General features: G+C 43.0%; 1 protein-coding gene across 1 annotated transcript; it reads right to left on the minus strand.

Moving 5' to 3' along the window:
* Positions 1 to 10,772: 10,772 nt before the first annotated feature.
* ARRDC4 (arrestin domain containing 4) lies at positions 10,773 to 25,154 on the minus strand. The gene is made up of 8 exons (XM_055555710.1): positions 24,698 to 25,154; positions 19,663 to 19,729; positions 18,794 to 18,941; positions 16,765 to 16,867; positions 15,559 to 15,815; positions 14,911 to 15,073; positions 13,924 to 14,078; positions 10,773 to 13,546 (listed from the first exon to the last, which is right to left on the minus strand). Exons 1-8 carry the CDS (start codon positions 24,987 to 24,989, stop codon positions 13,490 to 13,492), a joined length of 1,242 nt encoding a protein of 413 aa, XP_055411685.1. The 5' UTR covers positions 24,990 to 25,154; the 3' UTR covers positions 10,773 to 13,489.
* Positions 25,155 to 25,788: the final 634 nt, after the last annotated feature.

Below are 25,788 nucleotides of genomic sequence, written 5' to 3' on the forward strand. Positions count from 1 at the left end.
CCCCCTGCAAACAGTGAATAGCTGTGGAAGCAACTGAGGAACTCTGGCCAGGGTTACTCTCTAGCATGTTCCAAAAGGCCACGCAGCCTACTGCACCCCAGTAGCTGCCACCCAAGCAGGTAAGGGCTCTCCTTTCCCCTTACTTCCTTGGGCTGAGGACCAGGGCATTTACAATCGTGTGACGCTTAAAATCCACTAGGACACCTGCCACTTGAAGACCCTTCTGGCAGGATAAGGGGATGATGGAATGGACCGGACAATTAGGGTCTGCCCCAACAACAACAAAAATGAAATAAAAAAGCTTCAATTTTTGCTGCAGAAATAGCTTCTCCTATAAGATGACCATTGTGTTATTCTTTTTCTTCTTTCTAACCAGGGCTGATAGCATGGCAACTACTGATAATTCAGTGCTGAATGCTGAGTTTGATATAGACATTTCAGTTCAGTTCAGTTGTTCAGTCATGTCTGACTCTCTGTAACGCCATGGACCACAGCACACCAGGCTTCCCTGTCCATTACCAACTCCCAGAGTTTACTCAAACTCATGTCCATTGAGTCTGGGATGCCATCCAACCATCTCATCTCTGTCATCCCCTTCTCCTGCCTTCAATCTTTCCCAGCATCAGGATATTTCCCAATGAATCAGTTCTTCACATCAGGTGGCCAAAGTATTGGAGTTTCAGCTTCAGCATCAGTCCTTCCAATGAATATTCAGGACTGATTTCCTTTAGGATGGACTGGTTGTATCTCTTTGCAGTTCAAGGTACTCTCAAGAGTTTTCTCCAACACCACAGTTCAAAAGCATCAGTTCTTCAGTGCTCAGCTTTCTTTATAGTTCAACTCTCACATCCATACATGACTACTGGAAAAGTCATAGCTTTGACTAGACAGACCTTTGTTGGCAAAGTAATGTCTCTGCTTTTTAATATGCTGTCTAGGTTGGTCATAGCTTTTCTAATTTCATGGCTGCAGTCACCATCTACAGTGATTTTGGAGCCCCCCCATAGTCTGTCACTGTTTCCATTGTTTCCCCATCTATTTCCCATGAAGTTATGGGACCAGATGCCATAGCTTAGTTTTCTGAATGTGGAGTTTTAAGCCAACTTTTTCACTCTCTTCTTTCACTTTCATCAAGAGGCTCTTTAGTTCTGCTTTGCTTTCTGCCATAAGACTTGTGTCATCTGCATATCTGAGGTTATTGATATTCTCTCGGCAATCTTGATTCCAGCTTGTGCTTCATCTAGCCTAACATTTCTCATGATGTACTCTGCATATGAGTTAAACAAGCAGGGTGACAATATACAGCCTTGATGTACTCCTTTCCCCATTTGGAACCAGTCTGTTGTTCCATGTCCAGTTCTAACTGTTGCTTCTTGACCTGCATACAGATTTCTCAGGAGGTAGGTAAAGTGGTCTGGTATTCCCATCTCTTGAAGATTTTTCCACAGTTTGTTGTGATCCACACAGTCAAAGTCTTTGGTGTAGTCAATAAAGCAGAAGTAGGAGAAGGCAATGGCATCCCACTCCATTACTCTTGCCTGGAAAATCCCATGGATGGAGGAGCCTGGTGGGCTATAGTCCATGGGGTTGCTAAGAGTCAGACATGACTGAACGACTTCACTTTAACTTTTCACTTTCATGCATTGGAGAAGCAAATGGCAACCCACTCCAGTGTTCTTACTTGGAGAATCCCAGGGACAGCGGAGCCTGGTGGGCTGCCGTCTATGGGGTCGTATAGAGTCAGACATGACTGAAGTGACTTAGCAGCAGCAGATGTTTTTTAGGAACTCTCTTGATTTTTTGATGATCTAACATATGTTGGCTATTAGATCTCTGGTTCCTCTGCCTTTTCTAAATCCAGCTTGAACATCTGGAAGTTCACAGTTCACGTACTGTTGAAAGCCGGGCTTAAAAAATTTGAGCATTACTCTGCTAGCGTGTGAGATGAGTGCAATAATGTGGTAGTTTGAACATTCTTTGGCATTGCTTTTTTTTGGGATTGGAATGAAAACTGACCTTTTCCGGTCCTGTGGCCACTGCTGAGTTTTCAAAATTTACTGGCATATTAGGCACAGCACGTTCACACCATCATCTTTTAGGACTTGAAATAGCTCAACTGGAATTCCATCACCTCCACTAGCTTATTTGTAGTGATGCCTCCTAAGGCCCACTTGACTTCACGTTCCAGGATGTCTGGCTCTAGGTGAGTGATCACACCATTGTGGTTATCTGGGTCATGAAGATCTTTTTGGTACAGTTCTTCTGTGTATTCTTGCTACCTCTTCCTAATATCTTCTGCTTCTGTTAGGTCCATACCATTTCTGTCCTTTATTGTGCCCATCTTTGCATGAAATATTCCCTTGGTATCTCTCATTTTCTTGAAGATATCTCTAGTCTTTTCCATTCTATTGTTTTCCTCTATTTCTTTGCATTGATCACTGAGGAAGACTTTCTTGTCTCTCCTTTCTATTCTTTGGAAATCTGCATTCATATGGGCACATCTTTCCTTTTCTCCTTTGCCTTTCATGTCTTTTTTTTTTTTTTTTCATGTCTTTTTTTAAAACGGACATTAAAAAAAAAAAAATCTCCCCAAGGTCCCATAACCACCTTCTTCTGCCTGAATGGCACAGCCAAGGGAGTTTGGTAGAAGTTGACCACCAGGGTCCTAAGTGGTGGCTACATTGGCCACCCCAGAACTGCTGTAGGAGAGGGGAGGAGCGTTTGTTTTAGAATTACAAGGTAGGGGGTATAGTTCAGGGAGGGGCAGAGGAGGAGCCTAGATGTTCAGTCTCCTTGGAATCAAATTTAACTCATCTCATCATTGAACCTGGATTCAATCCCTGGGTTGGCAAGATCCCCTGGAGGAGGGCATGGCAACCCGCTCCAGTATTCTTGCCTGGAGAATCCCATGGACAGAGGAGCCTGGTGGGCTACAGTCCATGGGGTCGCACAGAGTCAGACACGACTGAGTGACAGAGCACATCAATGAAGTGAATGAAAACTGTTAACTTTTCTGGATTCATGGCCCATTTCTTTAACATCCATTTTGACTTGATATTTGATGGAATCTATGCTTTGCAGATGTTACCCTGTTATTTCTCTAAATGATCACTGAGGTTATATTATGATTTCCTCATCTTCAGATGAGGAGACTGAGGCCCACAGAAACCGAGTGACTTGCCTGAGGGTGCACGCTTATGGAGCCAGAAGTTAAAGCCTGCTGTCTCTCTCTTAGATAACCCTCTGACGATCTGGTTCAGTCTCTTGTCTGTTTTCCTCTCTGAAAGCATGATCTCTTATCTGTCTTTCTGGGACAACCAGGAAGTGTTCTTCAGCCACCTGTAAACATACATTTCAAGAAAAGCATCACACTTTTTCCTGCAGTATCCCACTTGATAACCTCCCTGGACACAAACATAGAGAGAATCTCTTTTGTTAACTTCGCAAACCTTTGTAACGTACCCTAAGTCAGAGTTGAGGTTGATGTTACCTTCAGTGAGTGCTTATTCAAGGGCTAACAGAAGAGAGCCTTTAGAAGGTAACTTTAAAGGAGAATAACAAGTTTATCTTTCTTTAAAGGGTGTGGCAGCTTGTGATGGCTTGCAAAATGGTTTGTGATTTTTCGCCAGGGTCTCAGAGAAAATACTTCTTTTTAATGTTTTCTTTCACTATCTGTTCATTTATAGCTAAGTAACTTCTTCTCCAAGTCTTGTCTCTTGAAGGCATTAGTCATCAGAGTTGAGACAAGCTATGTCCAGTTGCAGAGTCCTTCTGTGTCTTCTGGGGTTGGACCCACAGGAAGCAAGTTGAGGGTTTCCTGTTTCTGACATTGTTTAAGAGGTTCATGGGGTTTCATGGCAGTTTATGGAATTGGGGTTCCAAGTTTTTGGAAACTCCTCCAGTAGCCCTCTTTACATGTTTCAGGGATGAGAAGTTCCTGCCCAATCATGCTTTCAAAGGAGAGAACCAGGGATGACATGAGGGAATCATGAGGCTGGATAGCTTTGAAGGTATTTCTCAGTGTGGACTTCAGCATCACAACTCTAGCTCCGTGTCTGCCCACCCCCACCAGATCTGGTGTCTCATTGCCTCCTTTTGTGCTGTAAAACCCAAATGAGAGGCTTTTAAATTATTTCTGTTGCCTAGAAAAGAGAAATATTATCCCTGGTGACAAAATCATCAAATTTTATTATGTGCAAACCAGTGCTATATATTTCAGAGTTTTGCTTTAAAGGATATCATTTAGAAAAATGGCACAGCTTTTCATGGGCTTGGAAGTTTCTATTGTCAAAACATATTACCAGGGAAGTACAATACATTGTAAAATTACAAAGAACCACAATCCAGTCCTGTTTCGACTTTATTTATAAAAAACAGATTAATAGCAAATGAATAAAACTTTTAAACCATTCTCTGGGTAATAATACTAAACAAAACAACTAATAAAACAGCCGCATTCAAACAGCTGTTTAAGAAACCCCAATGATATTTCATCCATTGTCAAACTTGGCATTTGGGCAGAATAAAGACCAAAGTAAATATTTATTGATTCATGGGAGAACACTGAAAATCCCTCCTTTATAAGTAGAATAAGCAAATAAACCATGATTTATAAAAACCCTGGCTAACTAAATCAGCTAATGGGTCTATTCAAAAAATTCTTATCATGTAAACTGTGAACTGACAATTATAATTGAAAATTACCAGTTTCTCTATGAATTTAATATACATATAGTTAACCACCTGCTTAACTGTTATACAGAGCCATTTAAACGTGCAAATGGAAGTACAAATGTTTGAAGGCTTTTGAACCAAACACATTAATTGCCAGTGTTTGTTAATGGAAGCAGGCAGAATGGATGCTTGCTTCTCTCTGTAATAAATATGAAATTTCCCTGGGCTTCTGAGCCTGTGCTGAGCACAAATGGAGGCCTTTTATAAGAGATGCTCGTTGGAGAAATTGAGGCCTGCAACCCCAACAAAACAGGTGAAAAGGAGACAGGGTGGAAGCTGCATCAGCAAGATTCGCTACAAGCACCACACTCTCACGGCTCTGTCCAAGTGGGGAGTCGGGGGCTCCCTGTGAGCCCAGAGCACTGTGGAAGCGGCAGTGAGGACTGGGATGAAGTGTGAAGCAGGCCCCCGGGCCCATCTGTGCCTGGCTCACTCCTGCTGACCACCTGTCAGCATGTGGCCCTGTGGTCTCCCTTAGCGGCCGTTTTTAGCTGGACCCGCCCTCATTGGGGTATGGGAGGCATGAGTAAGGTACCACATTTGAACATTTTCTTCAGAGCCAGCTGGTCAACACCCAGGAGGGCACCCTGCTGACTGCTGTCCCCCACCTCTGCTCTGGCCAGTTTAATCAGTGCCCCCTGAGTCCATCCCTCAGCTTTACACTTCAAGCTAGTTTCTGGATGGTCTTTGGACAGTCTCTCAACACAAATTCCAATCTCAGAAGATAAAGACTTTTCATCAGGGAGATATTGAGAAGACTGTGCCATAGGCTCTGGGGGGGCAAGTTGCAGAGAAGACATCCAGACATCCTGTGGGGACAGCGATGCCATGGCACTTAATGATGGGTCCTCCTGTGCAGCAGCTTCCCAGCTCATCCCAGTAATTACCCAGCATGGTGGCTACTCAGTGAGAAGGCCCAGCTTACCCCGGACCCAGGTCTCTGCTGGGATTGCTGCAAGAGGAAAAAAGGGACCTCAAAGCTCTTGGGAAATCAGGCTCTCCTTTCTTGGAAAAGAGAGAGACAGAAAAGGAGAAGTGAGCCTAAAGAGCACCACTGGCCTCTGACCATGTGTGTCTGTGCATAAGATCACAGCCTGGGAGGAAGTGGCTTGCAGAGTTGTGACCCAAGGTCCAGACCCTGGTCCCAGGGAGCCCAGAGCAGGCCTGGGGAGGGCCGGGGCCTCTGCGGCAGAGCAAGGAGGAGATGGGGGAGGTGCAGTCTGGACCAGCTGTTGGGCTGGCCTCCATGGGGGGTCCCAGTCACAAACCCTAAGGCTTAAGGGTCATGAGCTGCTTCGCCCTGTCTGCGGAGGGCCCTCTGCTGCAGGGAGCTGCTGGATGACAGTTGGAAGGTTCTGGTGCTGGAGGTGCACAGGCAGTGAGTCACGAGGGGGTGCTGTGGTGTGTCCAGGACCTCGGGGTTCACCCCCCGATAGCCAGGCAAGGCTAGGTGACCCATTGGGCCCTTGTGTCTGTGATTGAAGGGGTCCTGGCACGTGGGGAAAGTCCTGGGCCAACAGGACAAGTTGGTCTCCCTGGACAAGAACGAGCAACCACGGGGCAGGGTACTGAGGCTCTGGCAGGCAGGAGGGGCAGCATCTGAGATATAACCTTCCTTCACCAAATTTGGGGACAAATCTCATACCCCAAACCAAAACCACCACCCAAAGGGACAATTTCCTGTCAGCGAACTCATCTGATACAGGGAGCCCTCAATTCTGCTGATGGCAACCACTTCTGATTTATCCCTGGGTTGAAGGAATTTCTTGTACCTTCCTCTCCCTGGTGTTGGGATTGAGGTTCTAGGTCTCAGCTCTGCAGGCCGGGGAAGCCCTGCCTCCCAGCATGAATCCAGTCCTTTATGTGAGCCACACGGTCAGCAAGAGGCGATTGAAGAGTCAGGGGATAAACCATGCTCAAGGCTGACTTTGGACTGCGAGAGACATCCCACCCCAGTATCTGCCTCGGAGCCTGCCGAGGGACAGTTTATCTTGGAACCAGCCGGGCAAGGCTGAAAAGTCAAAGGTCAAAGTATGTATGACTGGGTGAGACTGCAAAAGAAGGTTAACATGTAGATTGCCCAGCTACCACTGGCTCAGTTTTCCCCGTGAGACTTTTGTATTGCCATCCGAAACAAATCTGAGCCCATCAGAAATCCCTCTGATCAATGAAGATATCATTTAAACATCTTCCCGTTGGCAGCAGGGATCATTTTTATTTCCGGGAGGACAATTCTGAAGCTGGTTGTTTTAAGATGGTTTCAAGTACAACGCAACTTATTTTCTTAAAAACATCACATTTATCGGATGTGATCCTGCAACTCTCTTAGAGGAACAGCTGTTGGATTTGCATCTCTCTGTGTTTGAGATAAGCTATCTTTTGACAGCATTACTGAGGTTTTTTGTTATGTCAGATAGGATAAAAGGTGTTTGTTGCTACCGTTTCCCTTAGTACCTAGAATTCTGCATTTATTGAAATCTAAAAGTTCCATATGTTGATTTGAGGATGGAATAACAAACATTGTGATTTGCTTTTAAAGCCACAATTGTAGAAGTAGGCTCTCTTAAGGGATGTACAGGGAATCTTAGAGTTCATCCTTTCCTAAAGAAGATAAACTAGATTTTTGCTCGGTATTGTATTCCTGCTATATATACACATACATGTACTTGTGTTTTAATTTAGGAAAGAGAAACAATTGTAAAAGTATTTAGTTCCTCAGCTGTTTTTCCATGATCTCAGGTCTCTTGAAACTATTTAAACAAATCTGCATAAGGCTCTCAGATAGTGAATATTCAGTGTACAGTTTCTTACATATTCTCACGTGGGCTCCTGGATCCTTCTGAATTATACCAGAGATTATTATGGCTCAGTATTAGGGTTTTGCTTTCAACTTTCCGAACTGTAGTGAAATATGTGTATGAAATATGGAATTGTTTAGTCGAAAGCTTCCTTCACTCTTATCTGTTTACTGCCCACCCGTGTATCAGCTACCAAAAATAAGCCTAATCCTTTGTCTTCTAGTAGAGGGATACTTGGTGACGGTAATGTGTCCTTTCTTGTGTTCCCAGATACATAAACAATATAATTCTTGATAGCTATCTTGCCTGCAGAGGGAAGTTTCCAGGTAAGAAAATGTGTGTGTGTGTGCACGTGTGCACACACACACACAATATACTTTGAAGTAAGCTAACTATATACCATAAACGTTTACACTTTTTGTATATGGGCTTCCATGGTGGCTGAGAAGGTAAAGAATCTGCCTGCAGTGCAGGAGACCTGGGTTCGATCTTTGGGTTGGGAGATTCCCTGGAGGAGGGTATGGCAACCCACACCAGTATTCTTGCCTAGAGAATCCCATGGACAGAGGAGCCGGGTGGGCTACAGTCCATGGGGTCACAACGAGTCAGACATGACTGAGAGACTAAGCACAGCAACTATAGACCATAAACCTTTACATGTTATGTGCATCAACTCAATAAGCCAGTCAAGACTGAATATTTGCAGTAAAAGATACTACAAATAAGCTATCATATACCAAATGCTTATCATGTGGACTCAGATGGATTCTGGTATCTAAAAGACCAAATAAAAAAACAATGGACATTTTTATGTTATGATAAGGAGTGTCTATATGTAAAGCTAGCATTTTTAGAACAGTTTATATCCTTTAATCATCAAATAGATATGGGGCTGGGGTCCCAGTGGGGAAATGGCTCTAGTATCAGGAAGTAAATTTTTAAAGAAGTCTTCCCCTAGATAGTACAAGACTAGTACAGAGGTATTTGATGTTGTTCAGTTGCTAAGTTGTGTCTGACCCTGTAACCCACCAGGATCCTCTGTCCATGGGATTTCCCAGGCATGAACACTAGAGTGGGTTGCCATTTCCTTCTCCAGGGGATCTTCCCGACCCAGGGATCGAACCTGTGTCTCCTGCATTGGCAGGCGGATTCTTTACCACTAAGCCATCAGGGAAGCCCCAAGAGATGTTGTGTGCTCATCGTGTCTGACCCTCTGTGGACCCATGGGCTGTGTAACCTGCTGAGCTCCTCTGTCCACAGCATTTTCTGGACAAGAATCTTGGAGTGGGTCGCCGTTTCCTCTTCAGGCCTCTTCCTGACCCAGGGATTGAACCTACATCTCTTGAGCCTCCTGCATTGGCAGGCAGGTTTTTTATCATTAGTGCCTCCTGGGAAGCGCCAAGAGCAGTTCTGGGGAAATGTTGTTAAATGAATAAATCAAGGGCAGTTGATGCCCTTGTGTTTTTGTATTTATGTTCACAGACTTCATGGATTTTGGCAAGCTGAGTCCCAAAGGCTGTGGAAAGCTGCACTTACGTATTTTCTGCATAAAAGGTATTTTCAAATGTTAAACCAAAATATTTACAAAGGTAGCCTGTGCACATGTGTTACATATTTTCTTTGAAAATTGCAAGATGACATTTTAAGTAATAGCCAATTTCTTCTGAAATTTTGTAGGTAGCTGAAACGCAAAGGAAAAAACTCTCCATGTGAGTATGTACAACTTGTATGGATCTTCAGGGTGTTATGCTGAGTGGAAAAGGCAGTTGCAAAAGGTACATATCTAAGCTAAGCATTCTCAAAATGGTAAGATTACAGAGATGAAGAACAGTCAGAGATTAGGGAAGCAAAGGGTGTGAGTGCCTTAGGGCAGCCCAAGGAGTTTCCTTGTGGTGATGAAGCTCTTTATCTTGATTTGTAGTGGTAATATAAACCCCGGCATAGAATTATATACAAAACCAAGAATATATATGCATACATACATGCATGAGAACAATGAGTGCATTCAAAAACTGGTAAAATCCTAAGAAGGCACCAACTCTAATTAATCCTCAATTACTGTCAATGTTAATTTCCTGATAAGATTATAGTTATGGGTGGGGGAGCCTGGGTGATGGGCACACAGGATCTCTCTATAGTGGTAATGCAACTTTTTGTTAGACTCAAATGCCTCTGCTGAAGAAAGGATTCCAGCTACTAATCAAAAGTACTTCAGAAGCGATTTAGTCAAAGACTGGTATCATTTCAGGACACGGGTTTTTAGCTATAAATGCCAGACTCCTCATTTAGTATATGCTTAGTAGTACCCAGGTCTGTAAATCTTCAACTGTGTAATTCAAAGCAATTGCTGTTTCCATAACTTCTATTAAATTTGTAGAATCAGGAAATTTTAAGAGTGAGCAGGAATCTTACAGAGAATGTAGGCCAAATTTTCAGGTTACACCTTTGGGTTTTGGTATCCCCATTTTTAATCTGAAGGTTATGTCTTGGACTGCAATGCCCTGCCTAGTTCTAAATCTTATAACCCACAACTTTACAAAATAAATGACAGAAACTTTAATGGTGATCTTATAAATTTTTCCTCGATATTTAGTGCATGAGACAAACTTTTCAATTTATGGCTGACTGCAAATGTGGATGCAGAAGAGACTCATTTAACATCATCTCACACATTATAAACACTTGGAGAGTAAATTATCTGGGTTTATGTTTACCACTTAGCTAAGGTTTATAATTTTCCAGGACAGAGGGTCAAGGCAGTTTTCTGAGATGACATATTGTTACATATTCCCTGTACAAAATGTATGACTTCTGCCCATTTGAGTACGTATGTGGAGAGAGGAGGCTACTTAGACCTACCTAGCAGGTCTGCCACCAGACCTACTAAATTAATCCTGGAAAGATTCTGGCCAAACAAACACGACAACTCAGGAAACTTTAGGAAGTAGTCACTATCATTTGAGAATAAACGGAGATATGTTCTCTCAATGACCAATAGAGCTTAAGCTTAATCTTTCACATCAACTACCCTTTTTCCTGGAATGCTAATAACTGATTACCCTTTGGGGAAACTGAGGCCATCACAGAAACAGGCTCAGAATGCACCAGGGTGGTGTCCGGCCTGATGGCAGCACACACCTGCAGAAGGATCTCAGCGTAACTCTGTCATGGGGTTGATTTCCCTTAAGTCTGTCACAGCCTGAGTCACAGTCTTAACAAAAACAAAACAAGACTAGTAACTCACAGCATCAGTGGAATCATTTTATTAACAAAAGGAACCCATGGGGTTCAGACAAGAGTACAAAATACAATTATTTTTTTTTTCCTTGTGGGTTAAATTGTTACATTTTTATAATAAAAATAAAAAGCTTTGATAGTTAACTTATCAAAAACATAACCCCTGCCTATTGAGTTTCTTATTGTGCAAAACAAAAACATGAAAGTTCTGCCCATGGAAGAATTGTGTGAGCCAAAAGATGCACATTCTCAATTTCAAAAATTTTGCATCAAAAAGAAAATTCTAAGGCCACGGTTTCTTTGCAAATGAAACAAGAGGAGAATAAACAAGCAAATAGCAGCTAAATTTTTATCGTCATTCCCAAGTATTCTCTATTCCAATGTAGAATCTTCTACATTCATCAAATAACTTCTTGATTATAAAAAGGTATGCAGTTTCAACCTACTGCTTAAGGTCAGACATACCAATATCAATTCAATAAGGCAAATCATACCTTTTAGCTACTCTTGTTAAGTGCTAGAAAATCAGCTCTGTTTTACTTCAATGGGTGCACTTTATGATTTCTTTAAAAAGGTGGCAAGACAATCCAAGTGAAGACCCTAGTAAGCAGCTGCCTTTCTACCTGCAGTCAGATAATTAAACTTGCTCTTCCTCCGTATAATTTTGTTGTTTCTTTCACTGTGTTTTGGTATCATGGAGATGGACAATGTCTTGACAAAACATGTAAACTGTAATTCAGAGGTCAAGAAATAGCTGATCTTTTTTTTAAAGTACAAATAAAACTGTTCAGACAACACATAGCTTCTTACACACAAAAACAAAGCAAAATAAAAGATCACCAAAAAACCAAAGGAAGGAGTAACGATTCATGACAGTTTCAGTACCGCAGTTATTGGGAGAACAGTTTGCACTGTGATTTTCAACAGAGGCTTACGGCGGAAGAACGGCGTACGATGCTTACGTGATTACAGAGGAGCGAGGTATGCCCAGAGGATTACAAGTGTACATTTACCTATGTTTGTATAAAAATCCCTGATCAAATGTCCATCTAATTTTTACATACAAAATTTAACCTTAGGACTTTTCTAACTGAGTATACTGATTGAAAGAAAAGCTAATCATTCAGTTGAGTGAAGTACAGTATTTGGCATGGGAAGCACCAGGGTTTCTAGAGCGAACCCTTAGGACGTGGAGAAAACCAAAGTACTGGGCTGGTCCAAAATCTCTGTCATGCGGATCCCTACCTCCCCTTCCACTCAGCATCCAGAAATACTCTCAGCTCAGGAAACCAAGAGATTAAAGTAAAAACAAGTGAACGTTTGACTCTGACTAGGAGGTGACAGAGGGACATGAAAACACTGCTCAGACTTTTAGCAGCAACACAATCTTGGTCTGAATATCCTGAGGTTCAAGGATAGTAAAATATTGCACCAAAATGATAAAAAAAAAAAAAAAAATCACAGTTTAAACAGAATTACTAAAGAAGTGGAATAACAATGGACAACACAGTGACTGCCATCGTATCAGTACACTTATGTCTCTTGAGAGGAATTAACTTTGTGACTTTAAAAAAAATGGTATTTCTGCCTTCTTGATTTTACATTAACTTCAAATACCCTTTGGTGTACACATACTAACCTTCATCTAATGCTAACCTTACAAGTTTTGCCCTTAGTCCAGTTTCAGGTTTGGGGATAGGAGAGATAAGACTGCTATAGACAAATGAGCAGAAACTCCAGAGAAGACTTCTCAGGCCTGGAGCTTTAAACCGAATCTGATTCTGATAACACCGTTAGAGGTAGGTAAGAAAAGGCCTTTTCCCCCCCACTGTGCAGTTATCAACGCATCCTAAGGATGCAAGCTTTTTTGTTTTTTTAACCCTTTTTAAAATATGCTCCTAGGTAATTAAGACATGAGGAAAATCAAACATATACCCTGCTAAAGTATTTAAAGGGGGTTAGGAAGTGGCAACTTCAACAAAATGTGTTCTCAAGTTGAAATTCACCTTTCCCCTTTCAACTAACAAGCCTTTTAAGGAACTCATTCTTGGTTTCATAATACTGTAGAGCCAATTTATAAACTACTTCTTAGACTATCACTAAAAGAGTGAAAACTGTACTTCATTAGTACCTCCTAAGATCATGACCTCAGAAAAGGATTCTTTTAAGGGCGTTCAGTCCTATCAACTATGGTAAGAAATCATGACGATCCTGACACCAGAGGGTCTCGCTTCATATTTAGAGTGGGCCCCTTTCCTGCTCACGCACATTCTTGTGCTGCTACATTCTCTAAAATCAAGTCTCCTCCCAATATGTCCACGTTGCCTCAAAGCTTAGGATACAGCTGCTCCACTTTGAGAAACCCTCTAAAGACATGCTCACAGTGCTTCCCCTCTTCACAGGCACCTTTCTTTCTCCTGGGTTGGCACAGGCACCCCTTCAACTTACCCTATCACCATCTGGACTTCCAGTACATTCTGAGACTTTTCACATCACATATTCATCCCACCGTTCAAAGGGAACACAAGACCACATCACAAACTTGTGCAACAATCCTGTTGGCCAGCTGGAAAGTTTTCGTTGCATTTTTTTAACTTCTTCCACCTTCGGTCTTGACGTTATGTTCTTAAGCTAATCTTCCCTCCCTATTCCCCAAAAAGGCAGGGGGAAAGAACCAACATTCTAAATTGATGATGAACACAGTGATTTCTGAAACATGTTCAAAGAATGAAGGAAACAGGCTGGGTCTCTTCTACATCACTAGGATGTGGATCAACCTGCAAAAATGAGCAGACCAAGATTAATACTGCAATGTTCTTTAACACAACTATAGAATCTATTGCTAATTACATGATGATAGCTAAGCCAAGCTGCTTAAAGCTACTATGAAGAAGTCCCAAAGACTTCTAAGTTCTAAGAATACTATTAAGTTCTCTGTATTCCAGGTCCTTAAAGGCAATTCATGGTACTCTACATGCATGCTAAAAAGTACCAAGAAAATACTGCAAAATGTGATAAATGGACCAGTGATAATTTATCATCATCATGATAGAAAATTCTCATATGTATCTTTTAATAACTGGGAATCAACAACGGATACAGGATTATTTACAAACAGAACAGCACAAGCCTAGTTTTCTTGTAATGTGTTTACCTCTGAATAAAGTGGCGGAGGCTGAAATCGGAATTCCTGGATGCAGGCAAACATCGGACAGCATGACTCTCCCTCACAGTTAGGGGGCTGAGGGTAAGGAGGAACGTGTTGAGAGAATTCTTCCTCCGATACCACGTCTGCGTAATTTGGTGGTGCTGGAAAAAAAAAAAAAACAAAAACAGTTGGATCTAAGAAATCCAGGCAGAAACTAATTACATTAATGTCTACTGAACTCTGATAAAAATAAGAAATTTAGCTTAATTTGAAAATAAAACAAATGGTATTCTTCCCTCTAGTCAGGAAGCTTTTATGCCCATTACAACAAAAAATATTCAATGGATTCTGCTTTTATTAAGTACTACACACAGTTGGACATGACTGAGCGACTCAACTGAACTGAACACTGATTCTATTCTACTTTCTTGAGTTGCATACATTACAGTCTAGGTAAAAAAAAAAAAAGTCATGAAATGTGGCTACAAAAAATACGTACATAACAAACCATACTCTGATTATTTTTCATTGCTGCTGCTGCTAGGTTGCTTCAGTCGTGTCTGACTCTGTGTGACCCGAGACAGCAGCCCACCAGGCTCCCCGGTCCCAGGGATTCTCCAGGCAAGAACACTGGAGTGGGTTGCCATTTCCTTCTCCAATGCATGAAAGTGAAAAGTGAAAGTGAAGTCGCTCAGTCATGTCTGGCTTTTAGCGACCCCATGGACTGCAGCCCATTATTTACCTATTATAAACAGCAGTCGGGAGATGTGGATGGTATTTCTGGACGTGCCATTGGGAATTCTGTGTCTTGGCTAGGCTAAACTCTCAAGTCCCTGCCTAGAATAATGTTTGCTGATTTTTAGTAATAAGGAGAGTGAGGACAGTCACAGTGGCAATAGCGATTATCATCTGAGCACTTCCTATCTCATATGTGCTGCTCTTACATATTCTGTATGTGTGACTTCATCATGAAAGAACCTCAAAACATCTTACCTTCGGGCTGTTCCGGCAGAGTCAGTGTCAACCAGCTCATATCCATAATGAACTGGCTGGCAACGCTGGAGTTTCTGCTGCCAAAACCATTGTATGGAACTGTGCCAATCACTAACGGCAGCTCAAGCATCAACTTTTTAGCACCAGGAATGTGAATGTACACCTAATACGCCAAAAACCAAAACAACAACAAGAGAGAGAGAGGCACAAATATAAGTTAAACCTCATAGTGAGTAACCCAATTATTTTTTCATAAAAAAAGCTTCTTTTGTCTGCTACTATCCCCAACACGATCGCAAATTGTCCTGACAGAATAAAACGAGCAAACCGAATGAAGAGCCCACAAAATACAAGAATGCTCTGTGCTGGAGAACTGTGTCCTGAACACACTTAACTGTCAGTGAGCATGGCTCACACAAAACCACAGGAAGTTAAGGACGCATCTTCACCATAACGAGCAGCCCTGACAGCACCTTCGTTCTCCCACCTTAATTAAACCCTCAGGGGGCTAGTTTTTGATGAAAAAACAGAGGCGATCCTCTATTTCACAATCTGTTGTGACACTGACATAAAAGGACATCTCTCGGGGGCACAGCACCGGCCTGGCTCCACGCCCCGTGTCCTACGCCCCCCGGGCTTCGCACTCACAGCTAAGGAGTAGTGCACGCGGATGATGCAGCAGTCTAGGATGGACGGGGTCACGGGCGGGATCTTGAGGGTCTTCCCATTCCAGGTGTCAGTGCTTCCGGAGGCGATGTGGTTCCCACGCACGTTGGCTACCATGAGCCGCACGGTCTTCGTCTTCCCGCTGGCCAGGTACGTCTGAGTCTGGAAAATGGCAGCTTTGGGAACAATCAGACGAGAGGAACAATTCTCTATTTCTGCATAGATCGGAATAGCTTCTCCTAAAAAGAAAACAGAAACATCTTCAGAGACTCTTCAGGAAGTTCTCACCACAGTGAACAGAGCCGTCCCTGACGCAAGCTGAAATGTAGCAATGTGACTTTAAGAAATTGAGAGGCCTCATGGAAAAATTTACCCTGCAAATCTGAGTCAGAGAAAAGAAAATTCACTGCAGCTTGTGCAGATAATGTTTTCTAATTATTCCATGATTCACTTTTCTAAGGTAGCAATATTAGGCTACCAGTTCTAAAGATCTATAAATGACCATGATCTATAAAAATTGAGAGAAGATATACAAATAAATGATTTAGTACTATCTTAAGTACCAAACTCATCAATGCTTAACAAAATCTGCCCGAAAAAAGAACAAAGTTTGCACTTTAGGAATGGATGTTAAGCACTGGATGGCGTAAACAAGTTTCACACCCACATTACACACCCACTGTCATACTATCCCGTACCACCCACGTCTCCAACCAGCCAGAACCCTGGAGCAGGGCCATATCCACTGGATGGAAATGGGCCTTTCACAGATGGTTGTTCTGATATCAATCTGACTGTTAAAGAGTGTCAACGTTCTACATTTTAGCCCTGTGTGTACAATTCCCAGCACGGAGTCAGAATGCCTAACAGCATTTTCATACAACAGCTCTCTTCCAAGCAACATTGCTTGGAATAGTCTTCTGCAACATTAAAATAAATGCTGGCATCTTCTCATTTTGGTGTTAGTCTTAGTTATGAACTTACCAGGACTGAAGTCAGAAATATTAGGATCACTGGGATCTACTCATCTATTTATAAATATTTAAATATCACGATTTATACTAGAATCATATTACTCATGTTTTAAAATAATATATACTTCATTAATCACCAAACATATTATTCAAAATTATTTTCAATTAGCTAATTAACGAATCTTGCGTTTGGAATTTTAGACAGTTTGCTTACCATTGCAGTATCCCTTTCTTTCAATTTTGGCACTCAGTGAGACTGGACCAGAAGTGAAAAACCAACAGCCAACCATTTTCTCTTGAGTTTTCAATACAGGGGTCTTTAAAAGTTCAAATAATAAAATTACTTAAATTGATCTAGAAAATTCATACAACTTATGTCATTTTTTAAAATAAAATAGCTGTAGAGAAATGTCTTCCAAAAAACAAATCAACCTTTTTTATCTTCCTGTGACATTTTATGCAACATACTGAAAGAAAGCATTAAAAAATCATTCCCTTTTCAGGAAAACTAAGTGAACTTTCCGATTCAAATTAGGGTGACAGCACGCTATTTCGTTCTATATTTTCATTGTGCTTCTGGGAGATGAACATCATCCTTTAAAAAAGCAATCAGAACTAACTGTAGCAGTCCCTATTCACATGACAGAACTACCTTTTCTAAAAAAAAAGAGTTTAGGTGTAGATTAGGAGGAGAAATGGCATACAAATCAATAGTCAGAATGTTCTATTTGTCTTGGCGTTTAAAATGTTGAATAAGCAAACAGCTTTTGTCCTTACTTCAAATGCATTATTAGGCAGAAATTTCAAGGGTACTTAGAATAATTTGGGGCTTCTGTGTTATGGCAGTACAACAACACACCAATGTAATGGATCTAAAGGATTATTGAACTCACCACCCCACTTTCTATTCTACATCAGCAAAAAAAAAAACAAACCAAAAACACAAGGTTTAAAATACTCAGTTTACAAGAGGCACAAGCCAAAATTCACTGTAAAACCCAAAGTTGCAATATATAGCTTTTTAATTGTTGAAGGATAGTAAAGGATAATTAGCATCTCTTTTTGCAAAAAAAAAAAAAAAAAAATTTAAATTATTTGCCACAATGGCCCCATAAATAAATTAGAATTAGAATTAGTTAACCACCCAATTCTAAGTAGTTTTTAAAAACACAAGGCAGTTATTAGCATTATCAATTTTCAAAATAGGTGTTGAACAGGTGATAAGTCACAGCTAAAAGCTGGGTCAGGCTATTGCATGATTTTGGCTGCAAGGGATCATGCAGCTAGGGCTTATCTGGTACATTTTCATAATAATTTCATAACAAGAGTAAATTCTATTTTACTTTTGTATGAAAACAGAGTTAAACAACTTTTAACTCCTGTTTTTTTTTTCCTCTAATCTTTAAAAACACTGGCTAGAAAGAGAAAACCTCCAGTACTAAAAATATATCTTTGTAACATCAGTATCATGATGGAAAGTTTAAATTATTAAGTAAAAAAAAAATCATTCATTCATATTTAAATGAAGAACCATTAGGTCCTTACTAGCTATCATGAAAGTACAAGGTATAATTTTATATTATTTTGATAATATGGGTCTAGATAAAAGAATCTACCTCATTAGCTCCCATCTTGCCTATTCTGTTGTTACTTACAGCCTGATCTTTCTTATCAGCCTACAGTATTTCTGGTGATTATTAGAAGTTCAATGCTTTAATGCAGCCAAATCTGTCATAAGGAAATGAGAAGTGAAAGGAAGTCCAGAGCAGCTGCACATACTCACTTAGCGTTAGAAAATGACATGCAAAATGCACGGAGACACAGCATAATGGCCTGAGCGTCAATAACAGGCTGAGCGTGATTAGTACTCTTCCGTAATTACTGTTCCTCACCCTGCTATTAGGGAAGAGTTTAGAATACCACAGCCCTGTGACTGTGGCTGCTCTGGGAAAAGTAACTACTCTGTGTGTGTGCATTATTATTATTAAGCCTTATTAATGCATTTCGAGCCCATGTAACTTTTTGGCAAAAGAAGCCCTGAAAAACAGGGACACAATCAAGAGTATTACCGCACACAATTTGTAATTTGCCCGACTTAGAATCATATATTTATAGTGAACGCATATGGGTTATAAGATTACATCAAAAAGTGACAGGATAGGCGGCCACTAGACTTGCTAAATGCAGGGATGATGGCCGAAAGCAAAAAGAGGGGCAGGGGAAGGGCGGGCGGAAGAACGTACTAGCAACGCTGGCGTGTTGACATCGATGTGACTGACGACCTGGAGTTCCCGCTTAACGCTCTGATCGGGTGCCTGGGGTCGTTCCAAAACCGCTCTCACACAGTACTGAATGCTTCCATATTTCCCAGTGAAGGAGGTTACCAGAGGTCTGCAAGAAACCGAAGATGTGATATTTAAAGTTTCTTTTTCAGTTCAAAACAGGAAAAAGCTCTTCAAAGTGTTGTAGTGGTGGTTTAGTCACTCAGTTGTGACTTTGTGATCCCATGGACTGTAACCTGCCAGGCTCCTCTGTTCATGGGATTTTCTGGAGTGGGTTGCCATTTCCTTCCCCAGAGGATCTTCCCCACCCAGGGATCAAACCTGTGTTTTCTGCTTGGCAGGCAGATTCTTTACCACTGATCCATGTGGCTGCTGTTACTAAGTCATTTCAGTTGTGTCCGACTCTGTGCGACCCATAGACGGCAGCCCACCAGGCTCCCCTGTCCCTGGGATCCTCCAGGCAAAAACACTGGAGTGGGTTGCCATTTCCTTCTCCAATGCATGAAAGTGGAAAGTGAAAGGGAAGTCGCTCAGTCGTGTCCAACTCTTAGCGACCCATGGACTGCAGCCTACCAGGCTCCTCCGTCCATGGGATTTTCCAGGCAAGAGTACTGGAGTGGGGTGCCATTGCCTTCTCCGATTCATGGGGGAAACCCCTTAAATTAAGTGTCAGTTTTGTTTAAAAAAAGAGAGGTAACAGGGGTGGGATCTATCAGAGGTTACTTACGATAAATATTTACACCTGAGTGTTAGAAGCTACTCAGTAACCATACAATGTACAGACACGTTCCAGGGAAAGAAAACCCCCAAAGCTACACGGTTTCACTTACTCAGATGGAAGTTGAAAACTAAATGGAAATTCATGTTTTCCAGGCTGTAGTAAGAGGATGCCTTCCCCTAAAAAAGACAATATATTTTTATTTAAGTTTCATATTAGATCAACAATTTTCAGTATAAATCATCATTTTTTTAAAGGGAGGTTTTCCTGGCTGTACCACTGAATATACTTCAAAAAGTACGTTAACCTGAGATTTAGAGAATTATTGATAAATTTTGAGTCAACTTTTACCAAGCTCAATCAATTTCAAATTACATATGTATGTGTATATATACATATATGCTATCTGCAAATAGACCAATTACATAATTGCCATCAAGTACCAGAGCTCCCACATACATATGTATGTATACACAACCATACATACCTATATACAATAAACATTTATTTTCCCCACTTGTATACTAGCATGAGTATAACCTGAGATACAAATATTACATAGGACCCAAAACTAATTTAGAAAAAAAAACAGATCTATTTATTTTAGGCATACCACAAAAATCAGACTACTCTTTGGGCAGAGCTGGAAAAGGAGGTGAAAAATTTCTTTGTTGTGTTATGAATGTTGGGTGTAATACTTAACAGCCAATTCAACAGGACCAGTTATTAGGCAGGAATCACTACTGATCAATAGAGAATGTTGTTTCACTTGGGATAGAGAGGTGCAGATGGCCAGAACTCCTTCCTCCTGCTCTGGGGTCAGCTGGCCCCATTTCGTTTCAAACAGCTTATCCCTGACCATGAGAAAGCTGGGAGGCAGGCTGTGGATGGACTGAGCACGGTCAGAGGCACTGCTGGAGTGCCGACTAAGTGCAGACTCTCGGTCAGCTTCAAAGCCAACGCCAGGGATGTCAGTGCTGGTCGGGTGGCTCCCCTGAGAGACCTATAAACGTTCCCTTCATTCTGTGTGCAGATCCAAGTACAGAACTAAATCTCCCAAGGGTGGAGTAACTGAGATGAAAAAAGTACAGCACAGACTGAGCACTTTCTCTGAGATTTGCCTGGTCAGTTGATAATAAAATGGAGATTTCTATTGTAGCCACTCATTAAAAAAATTTTAAAGGTGAGAAATCACTAGTGAAATGGGATAATTTTTCACTTAAATAGTTAATAGGTCTTAGAACTTAATAGTCTAAGTCCTTCATCAATTCAGTTAATAGTTCAACCCCGTACTTTTGAAAAGTTTTAAGTGTTAGTCACTCGGTCATATCTGACTCTTTGCCACCCTACGGACTATGGCCTGCCAGGCTCTTCTGTTCATGGGATTCTCAGGCAGGAATTCTGGAGTGGATAGCCATCCCCTTCTCCAGGGGATCTTCCTGACCCAGGGATCAAGCCTGGGACTCCTGTACTGAAGGCAGATTCTTTACTATCTGAGCCACCAGGGAGGCCCTTCTCACTTTCAACCTTGTACTTTTAAAAAAAGGGAATGCGTCATTGGCTCATTAAATCTCCTAAATCTATCTCTGATTTTCAATGTGTGATATATAAGGTGAAAAGTATCGTAACAGCATTTGCCACTTACAGTCATTCAGATAGAAATACTCAAAAGGTGGTTAACTTGGAGGCAAAGAGATAAGTCACAGGGACATGTTAAATGTTAATGACACATGTAAATGTTATTTACATGTAATTATTTAACATGTAAAATGTTAAATAATAGTGACAGAGTGAGTCCCAGGGCTCAAGTGTGTCCGGGGCCACTCTACAAGCCCCAGCACCAGAAGGCGGGAAAGCCTCTCCACTCTGTAACTATCAAGTACTAGGCTCAAGGAATCCCGATACTCCTGAGACCTGGGCTAATGTTCCAAATTGTAATCATGAGATAACTGAACACAATAAAGTACTTAAAATGTTTAAAGATGTGGATTTCATTATGTCCAAAATTTACAGTGATTGTCAGGTACAACACTGATACAAAGCTAAGTAACTTCAATCTCCAAATAAACCTTGGGAGGAAAGATGGCTACAGACACTTGTATGCAATGACCCTAGGCTGTAAACTCCAGGAGTTGGGGATAGATAGGGAGGCCTGGCATGCTGCGATTCATGAGGTTGCAAACAGTTGGACACAACTGAGCAACTGAGCTGAACTGAATGACCCTAGGATGCCCAGTCTGTTGCTGGGGGTGGGGGTGGGGGTGGGGGAGGGAACCATCTCCACAGTTGATGTAAGGGGTTGGCATGGAGACAAGGGTTAGGTGAAGGGAAGGGCATGGCAGGCAAGTGTGAAGAACAGAGTTGTGCAGGACATTGGAAGAGAATAAGAGAGATGAAGTTCTCTCTTCAGAAAAAAAACAAATAGGAACCAGAACATTTAAAATGACTCTGATGTACACCCGTGGCGGATTCATGTCGATGTATGGCAAAACCAATACAATATTGTAAAATAATTAGCCTCCAATTAAAATAAGTAAATTTGTATTAAAAAAATAAAATGACTTTGAACTGCCTCAAAACATAAAAAGGAAAAAAAAATGTTCAGAAAGTTGGGTAGCTCAGCTGGTAAAGAATCCACCTGCAATGCAGGAGACCCTGGTTCGATATCTGGGTCGGGAAGTTCCACGGAAGAAGGGATAGGCTACCCACTCCAGGATTCTGGGGCTTCCCTGGTGCCTCAGATGGTAAACAATCTGTCTGCAATGCAGGAGACCTGGGTTCAATGCCTGGGTTGGGAAGATTCCCCTGGAGGAGGGCATGGCAACCCATTTCAGTATTCTTTCCTGGAGAATCTCCAAAGGACAGAGAAGCTAGGCAGGACACACCCCATGTCTCCATGGGGTCACAAAGAGTTGGACATGACTGAGTAAGCGCACAGCACAGCACTGGAATCAAATCTTTGCTTCCTTTCTTCTTCTTTATTAACTTTTAATTAAGAAGGTCCATAAACTGAATCATGTGTCCATTTCTGCTCTCAAGGTTTATTGCCTTATGCAATGAGACCTACAATGTCACAAGATGCTTCATTCACTCATGGTTCCTCAGCCCAAGCGCATAATTCAGGGCACTGGTGACTCCTGAGCTACCAGACCAACACAGAGGCAGAGCCTGGAGCTCAAAGCTTGAGGAATGTACACAAGGTCATCCTCCTGGTGTGCCGCCAACATGTGAAACCAACTCTCTGATGTGTCTTGTTTTTCTACCATTATTACTGATAAAAATATGAAGAAAATCAACCACCAAGACAGCAAGTAGTTAGATTAACAAGGCTAACAAATTATCCAGTAGATTTTTTGAAAACACATCTCATAGCCTAGATTTCAAAAAATCTCTTCAGGTGACTGAAATTCAGCTAGATTTTGAAATTAAACAAACCTAAGAATCTACAGCTATATAATGTTGTTAACTTCTCTCAGACTATAGATATTAGGTTTTTTTTTTTCCCCCCTCTATTAAGTCAGCTAAAATAGACTTATGATTTTACTTTTTGCCAGTGTTTGTTACTGTATGTTCTAAAAGAAGCTAAGATTTTTCAGGTTGTCTAGAATGAGCCATTCTACTTCATCAGAATGACAAAAAATCTGACTTGTGAACCAGAACACTATTTGATCGTCTGTATTTCACCAAAGCGTTTTTCCCATTGCAAATCCCAGGTCTAACTTCTATTAATCTTATATCTATTTATTCAGTAGTTATGGGCACAGACATACAGGCAGTTCAAAGTCGTGGACAAAAACTCAGTAGTTATGGACACAGAGTCTGAAGTCCTGGACAAAACCCAGTTACTTCCCTCTTCCATTGCCCTTGACTCCAGTCAGCCATCTTGAAAATTTGTGTTGTCTGTTACCTTTGGGGAAGGCCTGTGTGGGCTGATTCTGGAAACCATACTGATGAAAGGGCATAAAGCAAGAAAGAACTGTCACCTAACATACTGCATTTATTAATCCCAGAGAGGGCTTTGGTTCACATGTGCTTTCCTCACTGAAGTTTTTGGAATTAGTTGATGCTCACATAAAGATTTAACTGTCAACAGTCTACTGTTCCATAGCAGGACAAGGCAAAACTGCATTTACTATTGATTTTTGTATAATACATAGCAAAGGATAAACGATGACACACTGCATTTTACTCTTCAACAGCGGAGTCTACATCACTGTTTCATTTTACAGATAAATGCTGAAGCTGATGAGACAAAAAGGTAAACAGTTTAAAGGAGCTCCTCAACTAAAAAAAGACTAAGACTCACTGTCCCTGGTATTTTAAGGGAATCTATTTTTGCACCGAACATTAACGGAATCCATGCTGTGAATTTTCACAGGGGTACTTCTGGAAAATCCTACACTATTAACAACTTCAGAAGCAGGGTCATCATTCCTCCACAAACTCTTTCAGTGGCCAGAACCCACTGTAACTCAAGGTTTATGGGAGGTGTAAGGAAGGAAGAAGATGCAAAGAGAACAAAAAGAAGCGAAGGATAAAGACAAAGGTAGAACGCTTAAACCCGCTCCCCAAAAGGGGGGAGTCCCAGGATGATGGATCAAGTCAAAAAGCACTTCCTTTGAACTCCTAATGCTCAGGGAACGACTTCCCTCCTAAGATTTGAGCTTTTTGCTAACTCATCATGAAGCAAGAAGGATGCGAGTTGGGGGTTGATGGCGGGGCAGGGGGGAATGCTGGTGAAGGGAAGGCCCGTAAAACACCGGGCACATCAGGACAGACTGGTTCTGCCCTCCATTCCTTAGGCCACAAGAAACAGGACCTAGAGCCCCAGATCTTGGTTCCCATGGCAACGGCTCACTCCCACAGCCTGCCTAGGCGGTCCCGGGACCCCGATGCAGCTCAGCGCCCAGCGAGGCAGGGGCGGGGCGCCAGGTGGAGAGGAGAACCTTCTCCCCGGGGTTGTGAGGTGGGGGTGCGCAGGCATTGTTGCTCGCCCGCCACAGCCCCCAAAGGGATGCTGGGCTACCCTGCGAGCGGACCCCACCCCCGGAAACCTCCCCCCCCAGCCCCCTGGCCGGCGGGCATCCCCCGGAGCGCTCCTTCCCCGTCCCCCCTGGCCCCTCTCCCAGGCCGGGGTCGGCGCTCACCGGCCGGGGGCTCGCGCAAGCTGAGGCGCACGTTGAGGTACTCCACCTCCGAGGCGGCCGCCGGGGCAGTGGCACCAGCGCTCGAGCCCCAGGCGGCGGTGGCGCGGCCCTGGGCCTCCAGACGCAGCGCGCGCAGGGCCACCGGCTCGGCCGCCTCCAGCAGCACGTGTCCAGCCACGGTCTCGCCACTCGAGTAGCAGCCCTTACGCTCGTCTTCGAACACCAGACCCAGGCTCTTCACGCGGCCCTCGGAGCCCGCCGCCGCTGCCGCGGACCCCGCCTCGCCGCCCATCCTACCGGGCGACGCGGCCGCGCCGAGGCGGTCAGCAACGGCCCGGAGCCGGGGTCGCGAGCCGAGCGGCACCGCTGTCACGGGCGCCAGGCGCACGCCGCGGGCCCCCGTGCCCGCCGTGCGCTGCCCGGTGGAGCCCCGGCGCGCCGTAGGGCCTGTCGCTTTAACAAACCCAGCTGGCGAAGGCGAGGGGCCGGGACAGCCCACCCCCGGCGCACTCCCATAGGCCGGCTGGGAGCCCCGCGGCGTGCCGATTGGTTGTAAAGGGCTACTGAGTCATTTCATTGGCGCCCCCGCGCACGGGCTGGAGCAGGACGGCAGTGCGTGATCAACGAGTGGTGACCAATCAGAGTACGCGAGCGTGCACGTGCACAGGCCGCTTATTGGCTGGGGCAAGGCACGGTCTTGGGGCCCTGACCAATAGAGAGGCGTTGCGCCCATGTGGACAGCTAGTGGGAAACAATATTTGTTAGGGAGGGGGCGGAAACGGGAATCTCCGGCTTGTGGCGTGTCAGCCGTTCCCATGGTTACAGTTGGAGGCGGGGTTTCTAGCAGCCTGGGCTTAAGGGGATTCACACTGGAACGTGAGGTGGTGGCTGCAAGGGGTTTGCGGTTCTGATTACATCTGTATTAAGAGGATGTATGTGTCCTGGAAAACGAACTCAACAGTATATCCTTGTGATATATGGGGGCCGGCCACTTCGGAATTTGGGTTCCCGAGCCCCAGCCACTCCCGCGTTTCAGAATTGCCCGCCTAAGACAGAGCTGCAGACAGGGAGACTGAAGGCTGGGGTTCTCA

Source organism: Bubalus kerabau, chromosome 19, assembly GCF_029407905.1.
Source record: "Bubalus kerabau isolate K-KA32 ecotype Philippines breed swamp buffalo chromosome 19, PCC_UOA_SB_1v2, whole genome shotgun sequence".
NCBI lineage: Eukaryota > Metazoa > Chordata > Mammalia > Artiodactyla > Bovidae > Bubalus > Bubalus kerabau.

Bases quoted from the DNA above. Each gene is read 5' to 3' on its own strand.
- ARRDC4 (XM_055555710.1), bottom strand. From the start codon at position 24,989: ATGGGCGGCGAGGCGGGGTCCGCGGCAGCGGCGGCGGGCTCCGAGGGC. The intron at 19,730-24,697 runs GTGAGCGCCGAC...TGTCTTTTTTAG, and splicing joins CTTGCGCGAGCCCCCGGCCG to GGGAAGGCATCCTCTTACTA. The intron at 13,547-13,923 runs GTAAACACATTA...TCATTTTTGCAG, and splicing joins CTCCGCCACTTTATTCAGAG to GTTGATCCACATCCTAGTGA.